At 32.6% G+C, this 25,695-nt stretch overlaps 2 protein-coding genes across 4 annotated transcripts; both read left to right on the top strand.

Annotated features, from left to right (window-relative positions):
* Positions 1 to 430: 430 nt before the first annotated feature.
* Positions 431 to 9,286, top strand: SCAP (SREBP cleavage activating protein). 2 transcript variants are annotated; one of them, XM_012371078.2, is made up of 13 exons: positions 431 to 1,437; positions 1,727 to 1,906; positions 1,977 to 2,210; positions 2,321 to 2,501; positions 2,713 to 2,858; positions 2,934 to 4,026; positions 4,233 to 4,503; positions 4,582 to 5,642; positions 5,711 to 5,864; positions 6,029 to 6,212; positions 6,272 to 6,411; positions 6,498 to 6,709; positions 6,795 to 9,286. In XM_012371078.2, exons 2-13 carry the CDS (start codon positions 1,791 to 1,793, stop codon positions 6,972 to 6,974), a joined length of 3,972 nt encoding a protein of 1,323 aa, XP_012226501.1. In that variant the 5' UTR covers positions 431 to 1,437; positions 1,727 to 1,790; the 3' UTR covers positions 6,975 to 9,286. The 2 variants fall into 2 exon arrangements, with proteins under 2 accessions (XP_012226501.1, XP_012226500.1); XM_012371077.2 differs by having other exon boundaries at positions 1,722 to 1,906.
* Positions 9,287 to 13,231: 3,945 nt separating this feature from the next.
* Positions 13,232 to 25,621, top strand: LOC105674295 (facilitated trehalose transporter Tret1). 2 transcript variants are annotated; one of them, XM_067353781.1, is made up of 7 exons: positions 13,232 to 13,612; positions 14,623 to 14,717; positions 16,470 to 16,618; positions 22,709 to 22,896; positions 23,142 to 23,555; positions 23,819 to 24,396; positions 24,552 to 25,621. In XM_067353781.1, the coding sequence occupies exons 3-7, from the start codon at positions 16,584 to 16,586 to the stop codon at positions 24,876 to 24,878; spliced, it is 1,542 nt and encodes a 513-aa protein (XP_067209882.1). In that variant the 5' UTR covers positions 13,232 to 13,612; positions 14,623 to 14,717; positions 16,470 to 16,583; the 3' UTR covers positions 24,879 to 25,621. The 2 variants fall into 2 exon arrangements, with proteins under 2 accessions (XP_067209882.1, XP_067209883.1); XM_067353782.1 differs by having other exon boundaries at positions 13,233 to 13,344.
* Positions 25,622 to 25,695: the final 74 nt, after the last annotated feature.

Below are 25,695 nucleotides of genomic sequence, written 5' to 3'. Positions count from 1 at the left end.
CTCTCTCTCTCTCTCTCTTTAAAAAAAAAACTACATGCAGCACATTTACTCGTGACTTTTTCGTAAGCATTGGAAAATACATCAGAACCATTTCCTGTTTCACATGCAATATGATTTTTCTTATCAATATTTAAATTCTAATCTAATCTATTCATTATTTAAATCACCATCAATTCATTATTAAAATTTATGACTTAAGTTTTTTGATATTTTATTTATTTTATATTTCTTTTAATTATAAATTCATATTTTAATTAAAATAGAAAATTATATAATCAATAATCTCTCACAATATAAATTTCCATTGCAAGTCCGTTCAATGCATTTACATTTGCAAAAGTTTGCAAAAAGCATTGCATTTGCAAAAAAATCTCCAAGTCTCGGACAATTGTTTCTACTCTCCTGCATTATGTAAAGGGGTAAACTTTTCTGACATCCGAGCCTTCGATTATGCATGCGATCGAATCACGGATTAGCTAATCGCACAACTCGGCTCGTGTACGCACGACCGACGCGCGGTCGTGGTTAGTTACACGACGTACTTCTTTCCAGCAATACTCTTTTTTTCTTTTTCTTCAGCGTGTGATTCTTTTTCTCCTTTTGTTGGCCACGTGCATTTGGTGGCTCAGCAACGTGCCGTCGTGCATGCCGCTCGCACACCTGCGATTGGTCGTAAGACAGGGGCTCGACCGAGGCTCTCGCTTAAAAATAAATTAACACTCGTCTGCGCGAGAGCACGACTTAAATTCAATCGGCCAGTGTACTACGGAATTGAAGCCGTGGCCGAAGCGGCCGACGACGTGCCGATTTATTGCGTATGAAATACATAGAATAACGCGTGCGCCGAATAACTGATAACCATCGTCGTCATTGCACGTTAAGATTAATACTTATCGTATTCGTTCGCTTCTCCTTCGTGTGGAGATTTCACTGTCCGCTCGCTCGCTCGCTCAACTAGCGAGTCGTGATGACGCGTGATCGACAGCACGTGCGGGTGCAACGTTTCATGTAAGTGTATCGTGAAATCGATCCCCAACAGTGCTCCCGGCGTAATCTCTAATGCGCTTCTAATGCGCCGCAAGAACCAGCCGTGGACACGGTCGACTGTGTCAACGTCGAACATAACCTCCAATAATCTTCGGGCCTTATGTGGTCGTGCGCTACGTACGCATGTACATACGTAACACGCTTTCTTCTGCGTCGTTTTTCGCCGCTTCGCGCTTCGTATCACGTTCACGTGTTCGATCTTTCCGATATTTTGCTGCAGTTTATTTCGCGAAGTGCGAGACTTGAGTGTGCGACGAGAGCTCGCGAGTGATCGTGGAGAGTTTTGATGTATCGCAACCACGCGGTCGATATCTGCCTCTCTTCCTCGTCTTGGATAACGCAATAGCGAAGAACGTTCTCGACGATGAAGCAAGATGATTAAGGAATGCTGTAAGTGAATGATCTGTAACGTAAACTCGCGTGCGAACGCCTCGCTAATGAGAGTCAACTGATCACTTTCCTTATTTCGTTATCGCATTACTTTCGCGGCAGTGCCGAGTCGTCAGGAATGAGTTAATTTTAATACGATATATGCTAATTGCGCAATGATAGCGATAATCGGAAAAAAATATGCAGTGTCTTTTTGCTCTAATTTCCCTAACCGCGTAGCGATATTTTACAATGTCATGCGTTACGTTCGCCGTATCGATATGAATGTTATTGGGTGTTGCTAGGTCAGTTACAAACGGTGATAAGATCGCCTATAATCAAGGGATGTCGCTTAGGAAAAAGACGTAGGTGAAATGTCTCGCAGTCTGCCGGACAGGGTGGCGGGGCTTTATTATGCCCATGGCCTACTCTGCTCTTCCCATCCTATAATCTTGCTCTCGGTCGCAATATCGGGGTTGCTAGTATGCTGGTGAGTTATTCTTCATTTTCATGCGCGTTTCAGAATTATGAAATAATATCTAAAATCCTCATTGTTGCAGTTATCCGCTCCTGAATTTGCCCATGCCGGGCAATGCTCCGAAAACTATAATAAACAACACTGTCATACCAGTCAACGGCACAGAAACATCAGTATTGTACGTTCAACAAGTAGTGCTAAGAGTTGGTGTGATGCCGTGGAGCGAAGACCTAACATTGATGGATGCCTTCAGAGGGCCTCTCTACGAAGTGTTCAATCTCTTGGAGATCATACAGAATTATCAACACCCAGAAACGTAAGTGCTTTCGTTATCACATTGTAAGCCAAGAGACTTGCAATGCAAGTGATAAATAAAACAAATGGATATATATAGAAACAAAAATTGATATTTGTTTTGATTCTTAGATTGAAAACACTCGGCCAAGTATGTTTGCACATTGAAGCGGTGAAGAAAAGAAATGGCAAGAAACCAGAAGTTTTACCGGAATACAACTGTCTTGTCCTGTCGCCTGCAAATCTCTGGCAACAAAGCTTAGAATTATTTTCTCAAGATACAAATCTCATCAATACTATATTTTCATATCAGGTAAAATATATACGATCTTAGAAATAAAATATTCTGTATAAGATAATAGCAGTCTAATGGATAACGATTCGTATTCATCATCTTTTACTGCAAGTGAGATGTAATAAATAAAAAAATTTATCTTATTATATTATTCTTACGGTAATATATTCTAATTTATTCTTACAGTAATAAAAATAATTGATTTGTTCCTATCTTTTTATGTTTATAGAATTTTCAGAGGGGTAAAATAAGTCTTGCAGAAATAATGTTTGGAATGAGTTTAAAAGAGACAGGAGTAAAAAGATATCCTGCTCGAATTCGTCAGAGAATTCTTCAATACGCTGTGACCATTTATTTGAGAGAATACGATCACGAGTAAGTATTTAAGTATTCACGATTTTATTTCATTACATAAATGTATAATAATGTATATTTTATTCATCATTCTAGATTTATCAAGGGATTACAACATCGATTAAGGACTTTTTACCATCTTCATCAAAATGTCGACAATATCACGAATGTGGATACGCACGATGAGATGTTAAATATTTTTTATCCCGGTGAATTTAATTACAGTGAATTCTTCCCACTGATGATGACTTTCCTCGCCTTATTTTTCTACGAATACTTCCAAGTGCGAAAGATAGAATTGGTAAAGTCTAAAATCGGTATTGCGTTTAGTGCTGCAGTGACGGTGATGGGTTCGCTGTCCATGACCATGGGCTTGTGTTTCTTTTTCGGTTGGACTGTGAATATGAGCGCCAAAGTGTTTCCGTACTTGGTAATAATTTTCGGCCTCGAGAACGTTCAGGTGTTGACCAAAAGTGTCGTAAGCACACCCGCTCATCTGGACGTGAAGATACGCGTCGCTCAAGCCTTATCGAAGGAAGGCTGGTCTATTACAAAGAATCTATTGATGGAAATGACGATTCTCACTGTCGGATTGTTCACCTTTGTGTACGCTATTCAAGAATTTTGCATATTTGCCATTGTCGGATTAATGACCGACTTCTTTCTGCAAATGGTATTCTTCTCGCCTATCCTGGCAATCGACATCAGACGAACGGAGCTGTCTAACGAGAACTCGAAATTTCACATATCGCATATTCCAACATTACGCAGGCAACAATTCACTACTACTATCACCAATAGAAAACCTCATATATTCCGCTCTAAGTCTCATCCGCGATTGAACGGTCTATCGGCCGGTCCGACCAACGTCATCGCTCCGAATACGCAGAATACGCACACGCTGGGCAAAATTCCGAAACGTTTGAGATTGGTGCACTTCTGGGCGCGAACGCGGATCTTTCAGCGCGCGTTTATGGTAGGGATGGTCGTATGGATCAGCGTGACCATCAACAATTCCGGTATTATCGAGCATGTGATACACCTTAGCGAGACACTGAAGCCGGAAAGCGATATTGACGGATATACTATAGATAAGCCGCAATTGTTGAGCAATTATGTTGAGCTAAATACGGTGACACCTATATCCGTGTCATCCGCAACTATAGTGCCCGATAATTTGAACGAACAGGTAAACTTTATTCTTTTCAAATTGTAATTACTTCGTACATTGTAATTATATTTATAATTTTAATTATAATTATATTATTATATTATATTATATTATTATTATAATTTTAATTGTAATTATATTATTTATTAATATGCTATATTAATAACATTTTTATTTTCTTCACTATCTACATATTTAAAGAAAATAATTTTTTTTTTTTTCAGGATTTAACTAACAATGCGACCGAAGAATTGAACAAGCTAAAGCCTGTGGATTTTCCACCATGGAACAGCTTATCGCTGTACCATTGGTCTTCGATTCTCTCGATGTACAACGTGTCGATTGCTGGTGGACGAGTGACTATACTTCCAACTATAAAATTATCGCATGCCGTGAGCCCACAAGTAGCGATACAAATTAGCAATCCGAATGACGTTCAACATTTTCAATGGCAGATCCTCGCTACCGCCGCGCTCGATCCTTTAGACTTTTCCGGTTTGTTCATAAAAATTTGCCAAAAATTGGTTGTTCGTTACATTAGTCACCGACTTTTACGCCCATCTTTATTTTTAGATATGGAGGTGCCGTCCAGATCAGAGGGTCGAGCATTTAATGCAGACGCGCCTTTTGTACCGTCGAGTCCGATGGAGATATTTTTGGCCGCCGTGCTGTGTCTTATTAGCGTGATAGTGGTCGCTTACACGATGGTTGTGCTTTACCGTTGCATTTGCTCTAGAAATTACGCGGAGTGGCGGGCGAGCTGGCACCAGCAGGAAAAAACGCACGATTCCGTTACTCAGTTAGTGCTGGAGGCGGTGCCCTTGGTTTTGGAAGGACACAGTCAAGAAGTCGAGTGCATCGCGACCGACAGTAATACCATCGCTAGCACGTGTCTAGCCGGACACATCAGGATATGGGACTCGACATCCGGCGAGCAACTCGCACATATCGACAGACGACAATTCTTTAGCAGCCCGCAGAAAAACTTGAATTCGACGTCGATGGACACCGATGAATTGATGTCAGATTATGAAAGTGGCTCTCCACCTTCCAGGGGGGAAATGGAAGCCGCACAATCGCTGGGATTTTACTCGCCGGCCTCTGCGACACATCAGGGAAGATTATCTCACACATACAATATGCAAAGGGCTACTAGTTACAATAATAATAACACTCACAAACGACGATCTATGGGAAACGCATTAGATTATGATTATCAAATCAACGAGCTCGGCAGTGACAATAAGCAGAAGCTGTTTCGTCGCAGCTTGGACAGCGCTTACGATCTGCCAGATTTGAAACCGGAGATCAATATGAAATTCTCCTCCATAAAATATACGCCCTCGCAAAAGAATTACGATCAAGGTTTCGACTTTGGCGAGCGATATAAAACCTTAATGGAGCAACACAACAAATCGATCGAGGAGATGCAAAAATCAGAAACTAGAGATAACGTCCCTCCTGGAAGATTAAACAACTTAGGCAGCACATCCTCTATAAATACTGATCGCACGATACAGACATCGCACGGAATATCAGCGATTTGGTGTATGGATTATCAGGAAAATCTCATAGTAGTAGGATGCGCTAATGGTAGTCTAGAATTCTGGGAGGGTACAACAGGTAGATTTAAGGTGAGCCGCGAAATACTAAACAAGCATATTTAACAGACATTTAACAATCTTATTCTTCCTCAATTCAGTGTCTCTTTGATGACGGATCGGGACTTGGAATTTCGGCCGTTAGACTCGTTGGTAGCAGAGTAGTGGCGGCTAAATTGAATGGAACTGTCGACTTCTTACAACTCGAGAGTGAAGGCCAGCAGATTGATTGCCGTTTCACGTCTTACAGAAGAAGTAAATGAACTTTAAAATATCGTTAATTTTAATTTAAATATGGCAGATTATTCCTGCATTGTGTAAATATTACACGATATTGTATTGCATCGCGAATAAGGGTGCATTTTATTCCTTTTTATTGTATTAGACATCTGCGGATCTAATTATCCGTCATATTTCAGCACACGTGCGAACGGGAAGTGCTGGTTCACCCATGGACCTAAATAATAGTATGCAAACGGAGGAAGACTTGCGTTGCATGAAAATTGGCTGTCACAGAGCGCATCAACAAGCGATCACCGTCTTGGATAGCGAAGGTGGACGCGTACTAACGGGAAGTCAAGATCACACCTTGAAAGTGTACAGGTACGTACAGTCAAACGAACAATGCCTGAGAATTTTTCTTATATATTTATCTTATTCAGGCTAGAAGATCAACTGCCTTTGTACACGCTTCACGGGCATTGCGGCCCGATATCGTGCCTATTTATCGACAGAATAAGTCCCAACACATCTGGCAGTGGGTCTCAAGATGGATTGCTATGCGTGTGGGATCTTCTAACAGGTAACATCTTTGCACGAAAATCTCAAATATAACTTACACTTTATCGTGACTGTTACATCTCTGATTTTTCAATAATACTTTTGCAGGAGCATGCATGTATAGCATTCAAGCCCACGATGGTGCTGTAGCCGCTATCACTTGTGCGGTATCGTATGTTATAAGTATTGGAACGGACGAGAAACTATGTGTCTGGGAACGTTTTCAAGGACACTTGTTACACACTTTACCGGCACATAAAGCTGCTTACAGTTTACAATTAGTGATGTTAACGCATCACCTCCTCATAACCAGTAATCAGGTATACAAATGATATTCTTTCGAATGCTTATCGATCGACAAAAGTAATCGATCTGAATCTTAATATTGTTCTTATTATTCTTCAGGGATCATTAGTAGTGTGGGACGTAAGAATGGGCGAACCCGTGCGAGAAGTGAGATTGGGTCATAATGATAGTTGCATTTTCGTTAAGCAAATGCTGGCACTGAGGGACAGTGTCGTTTGCGACTACGGCCGACAATTGAGAATAGTCAGATTTCCACTGGTCTCTGATAAATTGGACTAAGTTCTTTGTATGCGCGTGTACATACATACTCGAAAGAGTGCATAAGTTCACATTCTCTGACCATCCGTACCATAGAATGTACAGCTTTCGTACAATCGATACATGTCTCTACGGGAATATATTTTTTATCTGTAAAACACATTAATCATATTGTCTCTTCGTTTTTTATGCCACCGACATATGATGATATTAAAACTGGAGAAATCAATTGAAAAAATGAAAATTGTGGAGTTACAGCACTACGTGTATTCCTTATTTACAATTTTTTTAATCGATTGACCTTCAGAGACGATTCTTTTTTAGTTTTAAAGAATTTAAAACAATTATAGTGGTCTTTTGTTTAGTATTTTCTAATATGCATAGTGGCTGTGCTCCATTTTGGAACGTCTATTAACTTTTTGTTATATAGTATAAAAAAGCGCGTCAACTCTGTTTAAACTATCTTTTTTAATGTTTTAATAAAAAGTAACATCATAATAGTATATATGCATTTGTTAAACTGGCATTGTTTTCTAATGCAAAGGTATAAGGTAATAATATTATAAATCGCATCTGACAGACAAAGTTTCTGCCACATTGATTCCAAAATTTATATCTCACAATAAATGTTGCTATAAAATTATGATAATTATGTATAATAATAATATGTAATATTATAATTTTGTTGAATAATTTTTCAAATTTAAATTTCTCAAATTTAAATTTCTCAAATTTGAAATCGTTAACTTTATTATATATATTTATTATATATAATTCAGTAATTAAAATTAGAAATTTTTAAAATTAGAAATGTGTGTATGAGTTGTTATATGTAAATATTATCGTATAGACGAACAATAATGAAATAACTGTTGTACACATCAGGTTAAAAGTGCCTTTACGAGTGTGCGATTACTTTCATCTTTATGACGAGAAAAAGAGTAAAGTAATAACGTGAACGTCAGTAAAACAAAAAGGGGTAATCTCTGTTCCTTATACAATATACATATTAAATAAATTAAATTAAAAAATAAAGATTAATTTTCTATTTAATTAGGATTTCGACATATGTTTTACTTATTTATCTAATAGCATAGCGTATCTATTACTTAAGTATTTGTTGCTATTTTTATTTAAGTAAAGAAAATTTAATGCAATTGGATTGCTTTAAAAGTTAGAGGGACTATATTTATGATATTATTTAAATACTATGCCGGTTCATATTATGATTTGAAATTAATTTATATATTTTGAAATTATATATATATTAATTTTATATGTATATGTAAATTTAACTTCAGACCAAATTAATTATACATATGTGTTAATTAATATTTTATTTTGCGTAGCCTTAGGTATAATTTCTTACAGGGAATTATCACTCCAAACTAGTTCACTACGTGCTTTTTACTTTGTGCAGATTGTATTTATATGTCATTGTGGTAATACATATTGCATCATAATTTAATATGTACGTGAAAAAGGTATGCTTCTTGCTTTACTTAATATGGCAACTGCACCGAATTATGAGGTTTACATAAAAAAACAATTTTGTACAAGCTTGTACCATGTATGCCGTTTCAAATCACTATGTATTACTTTATTTTATTTCCTCGCCAACGAGCAACTTAGACGGATACAATGAATTCTTCTCGTTTAGTGTGTGTGCAAAAAAATGAAATCAAATTTATTAAGAATAATGCGTGTATATCGATCTCCTTTTTCGAAAGGATACGATGTGTGCTGATATAGTCAAATATTACAAATCGTAAAAATTAACTCAAGAGTATTGGCGTATCAAGAGATAATGTAAATAATACATTGTAGAAGTGCTACGTGCAAAATCGTTCTTTTGATATTGTTTTTTTCGAATGTCTAATTATGTATAATTTTTTAAATCAACTTTTAAAAGAATGCTATTACTTCTCTTATGAATCCAATTACGCCATTTCTCACGAGTTAATCGTGTTTTAGACTGAATGTACTCTATGTAAGTGCAGTTTTTATTAATAAATACTTTATTTTCTGATGCTCTACGCAAGAGACTAGCGAGTCTGCGACCATCGATCATCGAGTCATCGAGAAAGAGGTAGCAATATGTAGACATGTATATTTTTCCTAAGAAACTTTCTACATCGCAGGAAACACTGCGTGACTCGATTGTATGTGTAAGAAAATAAACGAAAGAAAAACAGAAAGAAAGACAAAATATACTCCTAATGATGCTATTGGCTGGCTAATAATTAGAAATTTATGTGATTTTTATATTTATTTAATACAGGTACGCCGATATTGCAGAATATATTATTCTTAATAAACTCATATTTAATAGATATCGGACTCGTTTTATCTTGTTATTCCAAATAACATGTATGTCTTAAAAACATCTGAAAAACATACGTATTATCTGGAATATTAATTATCAATTTTTATTTTGATAATTTGTCATCATTGCACAATTTTGATTTTTTTTTTTTCGACAGTTCTCTCAGTACATCTCTATACATAGCAATATGTTACATGGAAAAATATCGCGACACGAAGAATTGTACAATTGATGCTTTCATGATCCTAAACGATCTTTCCTTTTCCAATCAATTGCATCTATTATTCAACTGATTATAATGTAAATACTATTCAAATGATTGTAATGTGAAGGAGCTAATAATATTTTTCTCAATATTATTATGATGCAGAACAAATCTTTTCAATATCTTTAATTCATTGGCGAACGCATTCTACTTCTCAGACAGGATAAGTGTCTAAAAGATATAAAGACGTCTTATATTTTCTCAGAAGTTGCTTAAAAGTCTTTGAGATATCTTTTAAACAAGCGTATTGCCTCGATTTATACGTCTGCGGTGGGAATTGAGGTCTCGTCAATCGTATTCAAATGAACTATTTATATATTTAAATAAAAGAAAGGCACCAATCTCTCGTAATGCAAACGTAAACGACATTAAATATAATATAAAACCTGCCACATCTCGTTTTCTTTTTTATTTAGAACTATGGCACTGCTAAATGTTTGCGATCCTTGACTTTTACACCACGATTATCCGTAAAAATTATACGTCCTGCGTAAATTAGTAACGTCAATTGCTATTTGAAATAAAGACATTAGCCATATTGATCGTAGGAATTAATAGATTGACGACAGTTTAGTCTCGACGTAATCCGCGATCAGACATGAAACATATGAGATAATGATTGGCAATTAACATAATCTTTAATACTGAATCTCTTCCCGTATTGACACATACGTTCGCGAGAAAGTGTTCTAGTGCGTTAATCACAGAATATCACTTGCGATGCAAAAAAATTCATGATTAGTAGTGGTTTTTTTCAAAAACAACATTTTTGCCTACATATATCAATAATGTAAACAGATATTAAAAGAGAAACAGTTTGAACGGTTTCTGGTTTCGGTTACTACAGACCCTGAAAAATGATCTCCATGTTTACGCGCGATGATGAAAATCAACAAAGTGGAGCGCGCTGCTCGAAAATTGAGCATCAAATATCATTTCCGAACCAAAACAAGTAATTACTTTCTGAATAACTGAATAACGCTATAGAGCAATAAATAATACACGTTGAAAAGACAAGAGAGGCATTACAAGAGAAAAGTAGTAACAAATAATACAAATAATACAAATAATACAAATAAATTAAAATTTAACCGTTTTCAATGGACTTTTATATTAATCTAATAATTTTAGGTATAAATAAACTAATAAAAATTGGAGCCAGGTTAAAGTGCTTAAATTAATAATTATTCATTAAAGTAATTGAATTAAAGTCTCAAAAATTTGAAACTACAAATGAATTGTACGATACATTTTTTGAAGAATTGTGGCGTTAATTTAATATCTGAATTATAATCAAAATTGACTTCAAATTCTAAGAGTTTTAATCAGGATTAAATACATGGTACAAATAATCGGCATTGCATTAAGGTTGACGGTTATGATTACATTCACATTTAATCAAAATTGATCAGCAATAGTTTTAAGATGGTACAATAATTACAGATAACGTTATCTGCTGGCAAGGAGTTTTATTTTTCCAATTACATGAAAGATAACAGCCTTATTAGTTCAAAATAGGTTTTATTATATTGTTTGCGTGCGATTTAATGACATAGATATGTCGTCATAAGTTTTTTATTTTGAACAATACACTGAAGACGGCCGAAACGTATGTACTTCAATGAATAATTGTTAATTTAGCCTGGCTCCGGCTTTTATTAATTTCTTTATTCCTAAAATTATTAGAAGTAGTAACAATAAAGAAAAAATAACAAAAATATAAAAATAGTCAATAAAACTCTTGTAAATAATTTTTTTGCTGACATCCGAAATCACAACGAAAAAACGCTTCCTAGAAGAAATTTCAGACATAGCGTCAATTTACATAAAATAGAATAATGTAAGACATGCAGCGGCATATTATTATCGTTTCGTAACAGTGCTAATGTGCCGATGTATGTAATCGGACAACTCATCAATTTTAAATCTTTATAATTATTATACGAAAGTTATTTTTAACTTTTTTTAAAGGCGCCTTTGTGTCCATTACGTCAAAATATTACGTCAAATATTAAAGTTGAGAAAAACAGAAACTTTTTATACTTATTATATTTAATTGAAGAACTTAAAATCATTAGCTTTTATATCTACATTAATGTGCGCGCTATACATTCACACATATTTTTTTATCTCTTGCATGCATGTCAATATCTAATAAGTTTACAACAATCTTTACAAGTTTACAATAAACTTATTTCATGAACTTATATATAAATGCAGGACAATTAATTAAATTAATAAATGCGACAAATAAATATCGTAAGAAAATTTTTTGTCACAAAAAAAATAGTTACAAAACCATAAACAGAATTTATATACACGCTTGTATCAAAAAATGCGAAAGTTAAATTACAAAGCTAAATTACAAAGCGCTCGAAAAAATGTAAAATGTGTCGAGAAATTTTCATGACAATAATACATTATCTATATGATATTCATATGCCAAAATTGCTTTTATCTGATAAATAACACTTAAGCAAACAATTTTGCAAAATATAGATTAAATTGTGAATTAATTAAAGTTAATTTGCATATATTTTTACAATATCTTTCAGATTTCTATATTGTCTAGAAAAATAAGAAACAGAAAAAAATTCCTTACGTCTGTTATTTTAAACATTGCAAGTGTTTAAAAGCCGTCGTAAAAAAATAATTAATGATCTTATTATTCGAAATATTATTCGGAACATTGTTGGCATAGCCTTTAAATTATATAGACATATATTTAATGTCTAAAATTCTTCTGCGTCTCATTATTGCATTTCACTTCGTTGGAGAAGATTAAAACTTGTTTTTTATTCTACCGGTTTTCGTTTTATTATTAAAAAAATGGAATAAATGAATAAGATAAACACATAATATAATAACAAAATCATATGCAGTATATGCAGTAATATAATGCAGTAAAATGTGTAATTATTTTTAATATAATACCTATCTTTTATCAAGCAAAAAATCTTTTCTTTTTGTAAAAAACATATTTCCTCTATATTTATTATAATTTTTATTTTAAGACATTATTTCATAGTGCAATGCTATAGAGACGCATGATAATATTTATTTTTAATAATAATAGATTTGTGAAATTTGATGTACATTTTTATGCCTGGAATACATCGAAAAACGGAAAGCAAATATAATCTTGAATATTTTTTAGAAAGAGTAATTATTGGTATAATTAAGAAAGATTACAAGCAGTTATGAATACTTAAATTCAATGCTATAAATAAGCTCTATTCAAGGCTATAGATAATTATATATCAATTTGAATCCAAATCATTATATAAACTTTTCTATAAAAAGATACCTTAAACGTCTTTATTTTTTCTATTAAAAAAAGCTTATAGATGTAACAAAATTAGTATACACTGTTTTATATCAAAAATTAAAAATAAAACCTTCCAGTTTCGACACACTTGTCAAGAAACTCAACAATTCTCTCTTCTAAACTTTGCTTTATAATTTAAAATAATTAGAAATAATTAGAAAAAATCAGAATCATGAACAACTGCAAGATCGATCAATTGTCAATCTCATCATCTCGCTGTCCTCTGTCAAACTGACAATCGCGTGTACAGCGTGTATAATTACATTAAAATGACCAAGGGAGAAGAGGAGGGGAGTAGAGAGGTCACATGCACGCTCACGTACCGAACCGATTTGCCTTCAACCTCCGGTTAGGTAGACCGGGAATGGTAAGTGCCGAAGGAGGGAGGTTAAAAACGAAAGTGCAGCTTGCTTACGGCTTTCGCGCCGCGCGACGTTTAGTTCGTTGCGGTGTCCCGGTCTAATGTAAATCGGTAACTTGCCTCTCAATCTCGAACGCTTTCTACTTCGAACGCGGTTGTTTTCCTCGGATCGCTCAGATCTTGCTGTATAACAGTTTGAATCGCTTCGTGACGAAATTTTCACGCGTCTTCTTCTCACTCACGATTCGAAATCAAATGCGCACAATGCAGAAGAGACCTGTGTATCATTTGAAGGGACTTTGAACTTTAGAAAAATTATTAAAGTTTCACTACGTTTATTATCTACTACTCTTCAAAACGCGACGAAGGTTTAGATCAAGTAAGTGCGAAAAGACAAAAACACGACGTTCAATTGACAGATTTTGAATTGCTTCCAAAGTTTTAAGAGAATATCTAATACTTTGCCATATTTGACAAACTGGAAACTTGTTGACAATTTATTATATAAAACAATTGCCCTGTTTAGCAGAAACAAATATCTAACAAATTCTAGCAAAACTGTAAATTAATGAAAATTAGTGTAGTAATTTAAACTTTTAAACATTAATTCTTTAAAACATTATCAAATATTTAACAATAATATAAAATGTAATTAATTTATCTAATATTATATATGAGTGCGACGGAATTTTTGCAAAGTTTAGGCCATAATTTATATCATGAGTGCGATTCATGTCTGTTATATTTGATCCGTAACTTGGACCATAAGTTTTATTTTATTTTAAAATATTACTAGGCAAGAAGTTAATGATAAGTTACAAGTTACATTTCACAAAAAAGGAATCAATTCACACATAGCATACATATGTATCTGGGGGACGTTCAAAAGACATCCTGAAGATATCGTATCTTTCAAAAATATGTTTCTTTTCGAACGTCTTCTGAACGTCTTTTGGATATGCATGCTGTATGGGTTGTTACTTTTTATAAATATATATCTGATAAATGCAAAAAAAAAGCGTTTCTACTTGTTGATATTGTTTTTTTGTGATATTTAAAGGATAAAAGTTAAGAACCATTGTAAAAAAATTACTTTTTAAATTAAATAATCAAGTTAACATAAAAACGACATAAGAGATAAATGTTATGAATTAATCTTTCTTATATTTACAAATATCTTTGAGAATGCAAATATAAAACCTTCGATTGATTATTCGATCATACGCAGTAAATGACTTGCGAGCATCGTTAATAAGAATAGATAGCTGGAATTTCATGCTAATGTTTTATAACTTAGTTTTTCTAATATCTAATCTTAGCTCTTGTGTATTTTTCATATTAATTAATTTAAAATTGTAAAAGCTTTATACAAATTATTTTCTATTTAAGAGCGCATCACCAAATTAAAAAGAAGCTGATCAACTTTTCGCAAAATAGAAGCATCATAAAGATAATTAATCTATCAAGAAACCTATTTTAATCAGGTGAGCACATAAATTACTACAATTAATCTTCAACAGAAATATTCTTTGAAAAGATATTATAAATTAACTAGAATGCATTCGAGAAAAATTTTGTAAAATTGACAAATTTCGTGTATTGACCTGTGAAATATTTGTAGTCAATCTTTTCTTAGTAAAAATTTGATTGGATATCATTTGTTTTTAGTATTTTTTTAAATCAAACATTTTTTAAAAAATTTTCTAAGAAATTTTTTAAAGAAAGAAATTAAAAAATATTTTTTTATTAATACATAAACGTTCCGATCAAGATTTGACTATTTTAAGTAATTATAGTTGTCCAAGTTATTAATTGTGATTGAGGTCAAAAACTAAAATTACAAATACCAATGCAAAAATAAAAAATTAAATTAAATAACCATTATGATGTCTGAAATTAACTAAGCATACCGGTGAGACTGTGAGCACATTATGTGAGATGTTAAAGTAATATGTTAGCACTTTGACAAACAACTGTGAGAAATATATTTTGAAAATTGTAATAGTAAGGAAAGAGAAAAGAACAAAGTGAAAGAGAAGAGGGAAGGAGTAAGAATCTGAACTTCAATTATAATTTTAAAAAAATATTTTTTACAGTTGTCTTTTATCTATCAAATTGGCAACGTCATACATAATGTGCTCACAGTCTAACAGATATGCCTAGTTAATTTTCGATATTATAACAATTATTTAATTTAAAATTAGAAAAGTAAATAAGAAGCATTCATGTTACGAATGAGAATGCCAGCCAACATACAATAAAAGATTGGCGATGCGAATTTTTTGGAACATATAAACGATGAGAAATTAATTTTTTCATATTAATCCAAAAGCGTTTTCTTAAATTTAATTGATGTAACATTTGTAAATCGTAAATTCTGATAAAGACCAACTTGTGGTCGAAGCGTCAATGTTATCAAGATTGTTTTTATAATATACTTAACACCAACACCTAGCCTTGGCCGTTTTGCTTCTTATTTACTTTTTTAATTTTGAATTTATGTTGGCCATTGATTATAATTTTTGTATATAATTTTTATTTAATTTAAGATAATTTTTTATTTATGTATTTGCAATTTTAGTTTTTAACCTCAATCACAATTAATAATTTGAACAACTATTAAGTTTGTCGGAATATACTGAAGATGGTCAAATGGTGACCGAAATGTTTATGTATTAATAAACGAATATTGTTATAAGCAACGAATATCTGGCGTCAGCTCGACATCCTCTTATTTCTATGTGTAGTTGATTTATTAATACGAGCCTGTATATAAAATTTTATGTAAAATATATTTATATTGTATTATGTGTATATTGTTATTATTATTATAATATTTATCGTCAATTTTTTAATTTAAAATTAATAAAAATCTCACACAATAATTTTCTATCAATCTTTCTCCACCTTTTACCTCTAACGTACTCTCTGCGAATTATGCTTTTATTTTCATAATTGCGTGCTTACGCAAACGCAGATGTTGATAGAAGAGATCAAACACAGACATCTACTTGCTAAGCTTCTTCGCTCTCTCAATTCTTTATAAAAGCAAATCCGTTTGCGATGTCTTATGCTAGTTCCTATTTCACCTCTTTTCTTTTGATCTTTTTCTTTCGTGCTGTATTAACCTATAAGCAAGTTTCAGCTTGTATCTTAAAGAAAAAGATAGAGAATCCAAATGTAATTTTATTTTCTCTCAATCTCATAAAAATTTGTATATTATATTGTTTTAAAAGATCTTCCCACATCCCTTGATACGCAACGGAGAACCTGATATGCGTGAAAGTGCAGCGACTCTCGCTCCCTGAAGACAGGAAGATCGAACCGCAAGCGGATTCTAAACTAAGAAGATGGCAGCTTCTGAACGCATGGAAAACGGAAAGAGGTTTGTCACGCTTTCTTGAATTTTGTACTTTGCATCTTAACGACTTGCGAAAGATCCTGAGTTAAAATATTCATTTTGAAAATGAAAATTAAAATTGCTAAAACTTTTGTCTAGGCGCAAAGAATGGTTTATTATTAACTATTGATATTCTGCGTAAATTTATTACAACATTTTAATGACACAATCTTTTTTACGATATCAATCTTTATTTACAAAATTTTTTAATGGAAAAATAATAAAAAATAGGATCGTACGGCAACGAAGAATAACAACGCATTGCGAGAGCAGAAGTAATACGTGTTGTTATTTTTCGTTGCCGTACGATCCTCGTTGCTGTCACGCCTAGAGCGTACAGTCCATGTCCAGCCGCGCGCAACGCGTGATTATTCGTCAACCTTTTTAATTAATATCTCAATTATTATTGCGAAAATTGCAAAACGGTAAAGGACTTTTCTACTCAGTTTACCGCACACGAGCGTTGGCACGGACATTATGAAACGCCCTGTATAATTAGAATATTCTTTTTTTTAGATCAAGATTTCAATTATGTAAAACTATGAAAACTATAATTATAAAAGATTTCTCTTCAAAATTTATTACTACATGAAAAGAACATTTTTGCTGAAATATCTAAAAATTGTATGGATTTGATATTGAGATATGGATTTGAAAATAAATTGTGTTTGACAATCAAAATTTATCAAATAGAGCACTCGATCTGATTGATGGACCGTCAAAACTTTTTGCTGCAATATGACTTCAAATCGAGCGCTCTATTGATAAATTTTGATTGTCCTACAAAATTCATTTTTAGATCTGTATCTGACATAAGTTTTAGATATTTCAGCAAAAGTGTTCTTTCCGTGTAGTTTTTACATTATGATAGACAGGTAAAATTTTATTTGCCTAACACCTTTGTATAATATTTTTACGTGACTTAATGTAGATATACAGAATGTATGTAAAGAATTTAAACTTAATAATATGCAAAGGAAAACAAACGTGAGTTCAAATTCATTACTCATGATTGTGACGTGATTTATCGACTTTCACGACGATTTCACGTTGAATCGTTTGCATGATTTCCTCGTGAGCACATTCGAGAATTATCATCCTTGAAATGACGGAATTACAAATTTTCAAGGTGTTGCATCTAATTACTTCCTAGGTGAGTTTTGTAACAAAAAAAATGTGTCAATGACATAATCTTACGAGTTTCTGCGAAATCGATTTGTTTGGCTACGCAAGGAATTGCAATTCTCAAGTGTTGTTAGATGATTAAATATGATGTAATAATGAAGCTAATAATGAGCTAGAGATGACTTTCCTTATTTTATTTTCTCTGACGCACTTGTGTGTAAGAAAGAAAATGAAAGAGTACAAGAAATACATTAATTTAAATCAACAATTTATAATCAAATATACTATTCTTTATGATATAAAAAATTCAGAAAAAATATAATAAATAAAATTTTAATATATTAATAAAAATATAACAAATTGAATATTTTATAAATTTTCTTGCGCGCATAATAATATTAGTTTATGTCAATTCATTAAAACTTATAATATTCCCAAATTTTGTTTGCACATAACAATAATATATATATATATATATATATATATATATATATATATATATATATATATATATATATAAATACTTTTTTTTTTAATTTTTTTTTAATGTAATATCAAAGAAGAGCAAACCGTATAGACTGGAAGTTTATTTGTGAATAAATTCACCGGTGAATTTCAGTAAAACTGTTGACATTAGGAAAATTGCAGGAAGTGAGATATTATTGAAGTCTCAACTACTTCACATCGTTTCAAATAGCTCTGTCTCTTTTATTCCTATGGCACCTAAATTATTCCGGCAACACGTATGATACAGATGTTTATGCAACATACATGTCTTATATTTGAAAGCAAAATAAATATGTACATAATCAATCAAATATATCATCTTGATGTAATTAAAATCCAGAAATGTAAATAAAAAATATCCAGCATTATGGCATAATTAACTAAACATTCTTTTTAATTAAAAACATTTTTTCAAATTACTAAATTGTCTCAACACTACTTCTTTATTTTGATTGCAAACTTAATAGATTTCTAAATTTCTAATTGATTTCTCATATTTGTCATACGTTGATATTTCATTGTTAACTTTTAATCACAATGTCTAATAAGCGAAACGTAATTTGCTTGTTGTACATCACGGATAATGCAATGCAAATATAAATCCAGTATGAACTTTGCACTTTCGAGAGGAAAAATTAATTTAACTCGAGCGCTAATAATTAAATCACTAATTAATAAATCGAATAATTATCATAACATTAATCATAATTAAATGACAAAATAAGCGATAATCTACAATTGTACCTACTATTTGCAAATGGGTCATCGACCGTCAATCTCATTACATTAATGCCGCCTTCGTGCATTTGCAACTAGTTAATACATTTTGCGTCAATCAGAGTTGCTTGCAAGACAAAGCTAGCTTCTTTGCATTGGATCAACAAGAAATCTCATTAATAAACAATCGCTTTAGCGACACAGTTAGAAGCCTCCGATATGTGCAGTGAAAAATTTTGATGTAGTACATTTAAAATGCTCGGAAGAAACCACTTTTGTAAATTTAATTTGATCATTGCGTGATATATAATAGCACCGGCAATGATCACACTTGACTATGATATACCTCTCTTCGTTTGTGAAGAGTAATTGACATATGACAAGTTATAACTCTACTGGAAGTAGAAATGTCACGAAGCAACGTTTGTCTACGTGAAAAAAGCGCGACACAAGATATTCTCAACACGTATTTCTTATGTTAAATGTTTCCACAAATTTCGCTTACAGACTATAAATTTCGTAGATAAAGTTTATTTAACAAGACAGTAATTTTCAATGGCACACATAAACAGTAATTTTCATTGTGTGGCACATAATTAAAAGACCTCCATTATTGAAAATTTTAAAGAGTATTTAATTAAATGCTAATGTGATTTTAATTGTGCTTAAAATATGCCTGATAAATGTTTTTCATACGCGCGTAATACATACTTTGACATACTTTAATAAAAAAACTGACAAGTATGTAAAAAAATATATGATTGATTAAATTTTTGTGCAAATAAATAGTTTTTGTAACAGTAAATTTTATTTATTTTAACAAAAATTATTTTAAAAGAATTAATTAGAAGTAATAATCTACAAAATTGACTATCGAATATTCCACTAATATATTAAATATTCAGAAAAAATAGAACATTCAGATAATGATGATTTAAATGCTATTTTAGCATTTTTTTGTTATGACAAAGAAAAACCATTAAATAATGGCAAAATTTAGTTAGCTAGCTACTGCTGAACATTGAATGACTCGCGGCGATCGCTTCAAGACAGCCTTCTGAGATAAAATCTGATTTCCTTCAGCAATTAATGCCGTAGGGCAATTAATTTCCTTACAGCATTAAAGTCAAAGTATGTTACGCGCATATAAAGAACATTCATCAGACATATTAAGCACAATTAAAATTAGATTAGTATTTCATTTAATATTTTTTAAAAATCAGTATGGATAGAAAGAAACATAATATTCAATCAGGATTTTATAATAAAATAACGAATTTTTAAATGGCTTTATTTGTCATCTTGCAAATAAATAGAAATTTAATTTAAAATTGATTTTAAAAATATTCAATGTAAAAAATTAGTTGTAAACGGAAATTTAAAAAACTTCAATTTTGCTAAGATAAGATAAATAAAAAAATTGTTTTTTAACGAATACGCCTGTTCGTGTCATCCGTTTATCTCGAACATATGCTGTAAATTTGCGCGACCTCGTTTTTTTATGTATAATAAAGTTTCTTCTCTAAATATGAAACTAAAACGTGTAGAGAGAGAGTGCAGAGGAAAAAGAGCAACGAACAGATTTATACGACCGAACACGTGGAAAATGAGATTGCGTTACATGATTGACCATGTTGCATCACTGCTGGGCTTGTTTCATTCAGAATGAGAGAATGGCGCGCACCTATAAGCGACATACTTCGCCTAAAACCAGTCGCAATGCATCGTAATCATGGTTTGCCACGAGTGGAAAATAAGAGGAAATTGCTAAGAGCAAGAAAACAATGAGAAAAGAAGAAATATTTAGTCGTCTTACCGCGACCTCGCATAAATAATCTATTCATAGTAATAGTCGCATTGTTCGCCGGTGCTTCGTATAACGCTCGCCGCAATGGCTTTACACCGATTCAACACAAAAGGTGCCTCAATCCGTCACTGCGCTTATGTAATTGTGCGCGTTCTTGAAACGTTTGCGCAATGCAACATGTGGATCATCACATAAATTGGCTCGCCACTCTTTTCGCGCACGTTCTTACGAGATAACCGAATTATTTTAACTTTATTACATCTTCCTCTTTGAAGTGAACGTGCTTCTTTTCATTTAACATTTGATACTGTTTTCCAATTTCTACATACCAATATTCTAAGTTGTAATTTACGCTGTTCAATATTATCTATAATTTTTAAATAAAATAACAAAAGAGAAAACAAGTCTTAATGCCTCCGGTAATTGCCTTGCAGCAAAGAAACTGCTGATGAATCTTTTAATTTATTTTCAAAATTCTTTATATGATATCTTAATGTAAAAATAATTCATTTGATAAACAAATGCATAAATAACAAAAAATTATAGTCATTAACCTGCCAGTTATTTTATTGATAGTCAGTGATAAATAATTCAAAGATTTTAGAATTGATTGACCGAAAAACTGGTTGCCAAAAGCATACGCTATTCACAAGTGAAAGGATTTGTAAACGGATAACTGATTATGCTTTAACAAAGTAGGCTACGTGTCATTGAACTCGTGTATTTTCTTCAGTCTATACCTTCACTTCATTTCAATGTAGTAATCATCATCTGATGTTTTTTTGTTGTCATAATAATCAATTATGATGACAAAAAAACATCAGATGAAGATTATTTGCTACTTGGGTGTTACATTATACATAATTTTTTTAAATTTATATTATAATCTAACATAATATTCCAAAGTAATTTACTATATATCCTTTTTGCTGGATTTACTAATCACGTAACATGTTAAACTCTAAAATCCGTACTGCTATTTTAATAGTAATATTTTTCTTCTAAAATATTTTTATTAATTTTCTCCGTTTAATATAATTGCATGTATGTATTTAATTAATTTGTGAATATTACCATATCGCAGATCTGTTTTTCCATCTTAAAGACTGTCTAAGGACAATCTATTTAAGACATTTATTCGACTGTTTGAGTATTCAGTGTGGCACATATACCCTTAAAGATGCATCGAGCGTATTAAGTTCCAAGGTCTACTAGAGCATTAAATAGCTGCTAGTCTAGAGAACATTTTAAAGTGCAAGAATTGTTAATTATTAATTTACTTGTTATTACAGATAGAATGTTAACGGTAACTATAATAAATTTAAATTTAAACATTTAAATGAAATGAAAGAATGATTACCACATTTTTTGTCGTTATTAATCTTCTGATAAAAAACAAAACTATTATTGTAATACTCTTTTGTCTCAAGCAATGAACATTTTGATTAATCACTTGCTATAAAAATACAGACTAAGAATATCTTCTATTAACAGCTTTATTACTTATATGTCATGTTTCACAAGTTACACTCCATGTATTAAACTCTGACATCAATAGAATTTTGCCTAATTAATGAGCTATGCTTCTTGAACTATTATAAACATTCTTATTAATTTTTCTTATTAGCTTCAATGCTAAATTCGATATTTCTAAGAGAATTTAAAGAATGCTTATAAAAAATACTTTACACAAAAACAAGCCATGAAGTAAATAACCGTAAAAAATTTATATTTGTAAAATTAAATGCATAATAATTATTACTGAGATAATTAAGATCTGGTTAAGGTTGGAGAAATTTATTTAATAATTTAATCTATAAGGTGATAAATATATAGAAATATTTTGTTAAATATTTCTCATTGTGTATTCATTGAAATATTGCATTAATACATAACTTTGCTTTTTCTTTGCATTTTAGAAATAATAATGAAAATGTGTACACTTCCAAACTTCGACAAGCCTTACCGCAATGTTGCGCGGTCGGTGCTAAAAATTTACTTCTACTCACTTTCGGTTCAACGTTAGGATTCTCGACAATCCTTATCCCGGCGTTGCAGAGAGAAGATTCAGATATCAAAGTCAGCATGGAGGAATTGACATGGATCAGTAAGGATTCGTTCATAAATACTGATGTTCTGAGAATAATAGAGAAATTTTTAAAGAATTGTTTGAAAAGTCTAAATATAAAATTTTTGCAAGCAAGTTTCTTTTGTCCTTTTATAAATCATTGATGTTGCTGAATCATTACTATATTCGTATAGCTAGTTCAAAATTTTCAATTATTATTATTTGTATATTATTTAATTATTAATTTTATCATTTATAATTCTCTTGTTGATATTTTTTTTCAGGCAGCCTGAATTTATTCCTCGTGCCGATCGGCTGTTTTGTGAGCGGACCGCTATCGCAATATCTGGGCAGGAAGCGAATGATGATGCTGACTAATATCCCGTTCGTGATGGCCTGGCTGGTATTTCACTACTCCAGCAATCCCGCGATGTTATTCGCGGCGCTCGCGATAACGGGCCTAACGGGCGGCCTCCTCGAGGCGCCGGTCTTGACTTACGTCGCCGAGGTAACGCAGCCTTATTTGCGCGGAATGCTCGCCGCGACTTCCACGACGGCAGTCATCCTGGGTGTCTTCACGCAAATGCTGAGCGGAAGTTTGGCTCACTGGAGAACAGTGGCGTTAATCAATCTGGCTTACCCCATTCTTTGCTTTCTCGCATTGTGTTTAGTACCCGAGAGTCCGCACTGGCTCGCCGGTGGGTGATTAATTAAATTATATATTTATTTAAAAAATTATCTAATTAGTAAATTTTATTATTAACATAAACGCAAAATCGATATTTTCACTCTTTACCTTAGCTTTCTCGTGTAATCTAAACTTTTCATTTTCTTCTTTATTTTTTTCAGTCCAAAATTGTCGAAATGTTCTTTGTTTCTTGATTAATAATAATTCTCACACTTCGACAACCGCGTTTCTCATCCTCATTGCTTTTTATATCATTATTCGAATTTCTTTTAGTTAAAGGTCGTCTCGCGGAATCGGAACGCGCACTGTGCTGGTTGAGAGGTTGGGTGAATCCGTCGCAGGTGCGAGATGAGTTTCAGGCGCTCTGCCAGGCGGTCCAGAAACCGGCTGACAGCACTGATTCCGATAAGGAGAAAATCTGGCAATCCTATACGAAACGAACGTTCTACCTGCCGTTCATCCTGGTCAGTGCGGCCTTCTTCATTAGCTCCTTCGGCGGCACCGCGACTCTGCAAACCTTCGCTGTCATGATATTCGCGAAGCTGAACGCGCCGATCGACAATTACACGGCCACGGTGTTCCTGGGTGTCGCCCAGCTGATCGGTACTATAGTTTGCGTGATGTCGATTCATTTCATGGGAAAACGCAAGCTTTCCTTCCTATCGATCATCGGCACCGGCTTGTGCTTCCTCATCACTGCTGTCTACAATTATTTGAACGATACGGATTATCTTAACGGCGTCAAGTATGCGTGGATGCCGACTACTCTCATGATCGGCGCCGCTTTCGCGTCGCACTTCGGTATCAGATTGTTGCCTTGGATCCTGGCAGGCGAGGTCTTCCCTGTGAAGGTTCGTTTGATATCTTTTATCTGTTCTATCAGTTTTATCTTTATCCTTAAATATATTTCAAATTTTACGCATTTTCAAACTGAATGTATTATACATTATTCTGAGTAATTAACTGTAGAGAAATTCTTCGTTATTTCCAATGTTTTTGAATTCAGGTACGCAGCAGTGCAAGCGGCGCGGCCGGTATGATCGGCTACATTTTAACGTCGACTGCGAACAAAACCTTCCTCTACATGGTAAACGGTATGTCGTTATCCGGCACGTTTCTCTTCTACGCTTTTATCAACTTTGCCGGTCTGTGCTTTCTGTACGTGATATTACCCGAGACCGAAGGTAGGACCTTGAGAGAGATCGAGGAACATTACGCCGGTATACAGAACCTGAAAAACAGGCCTACAAAAAAGCAACACGCGGCAAAGGAGAAATGGGCAGCCACAAATCCGGCAATTATATACGACGAAAATACCGAAAGTAAATTGTAGATCAAATATCAATGATTTACAAGTTAAATTTTTATAATTATTGACTGTTGCATTTCAAACATATATTTTGCTTTTGATAACAAAATTATTGTAATAGTTTCGTTAAAAACTAAGACAAGTTATGCAGCTTTTTTTATGCGCCATAGTACAATTGCAATTTTCTTTTTAATGGAGTTATTGATATTAATGCAGTCAGAGAGAGAAAGACAATCAATTGTAAAAATAAAGATTAATTAGCATATTAGTTAAGAACAATACAACAGAGACCAGGAGAACCAAATGACTTTCCCAAAATTTCTGCGGAAAGTTAGAACCAATAGTGTATCAAACAATGTTAGAATTAGCGTTTTTATTTATTATTTTGTATTATTTCGTAAAGCGTAGCAGTTGCCATAAAGTGCTTCTCGATATTGCTTAATTAATAGCAAAATATTCGAGAAACAAATATTGTTTTATCAGCTCGGAACATTTATTTTTTATTGTTTATAAAAGCTTTAATATTTCAAGAAGACTTTCGCAATTTAATTAAGTTAAATATGTTTACATGGCGTTGATAAAAAATCTAATACAAAAAAAAATTAGATTTTAATCATACTAATAAAAACGCAAATGCAATACATATCATTCATTTGTGATAGTCTAAAAATAATGTTTAATATTAAAATATATTTTGATGAAATGTAACATTATATCATTATTATATCTCTTATATATAAGCTGGAATACTCTGATCGTAAGCAATATTCAAAAATATTCAAAAAATTTTCTGTGGCGTGTTATGTAAATTGAAATATTTGAGATTAAAATTAATAAGTTA

The sequence above is a fragment of the Linepithema humile genome, chromosome 1 (assembly GCF_040581485.1).
Source record: "Linepithema humile isolate Giens D197 chromosome 1, Lhum_UNIL_v1.0, whole genome shotgun sequence".
Lineage (NCBI taxonomy): Eukaryota > Metazoa > Arthropoda > Insecta > Hymenoptera > Formicidae > Linepithema > Linepithema humile.
The sequence above is the reverse complement of the archived record's forward strand: the minus strand, read 5'-3'. Positions and strand labels throughout refer to the sequence as shown.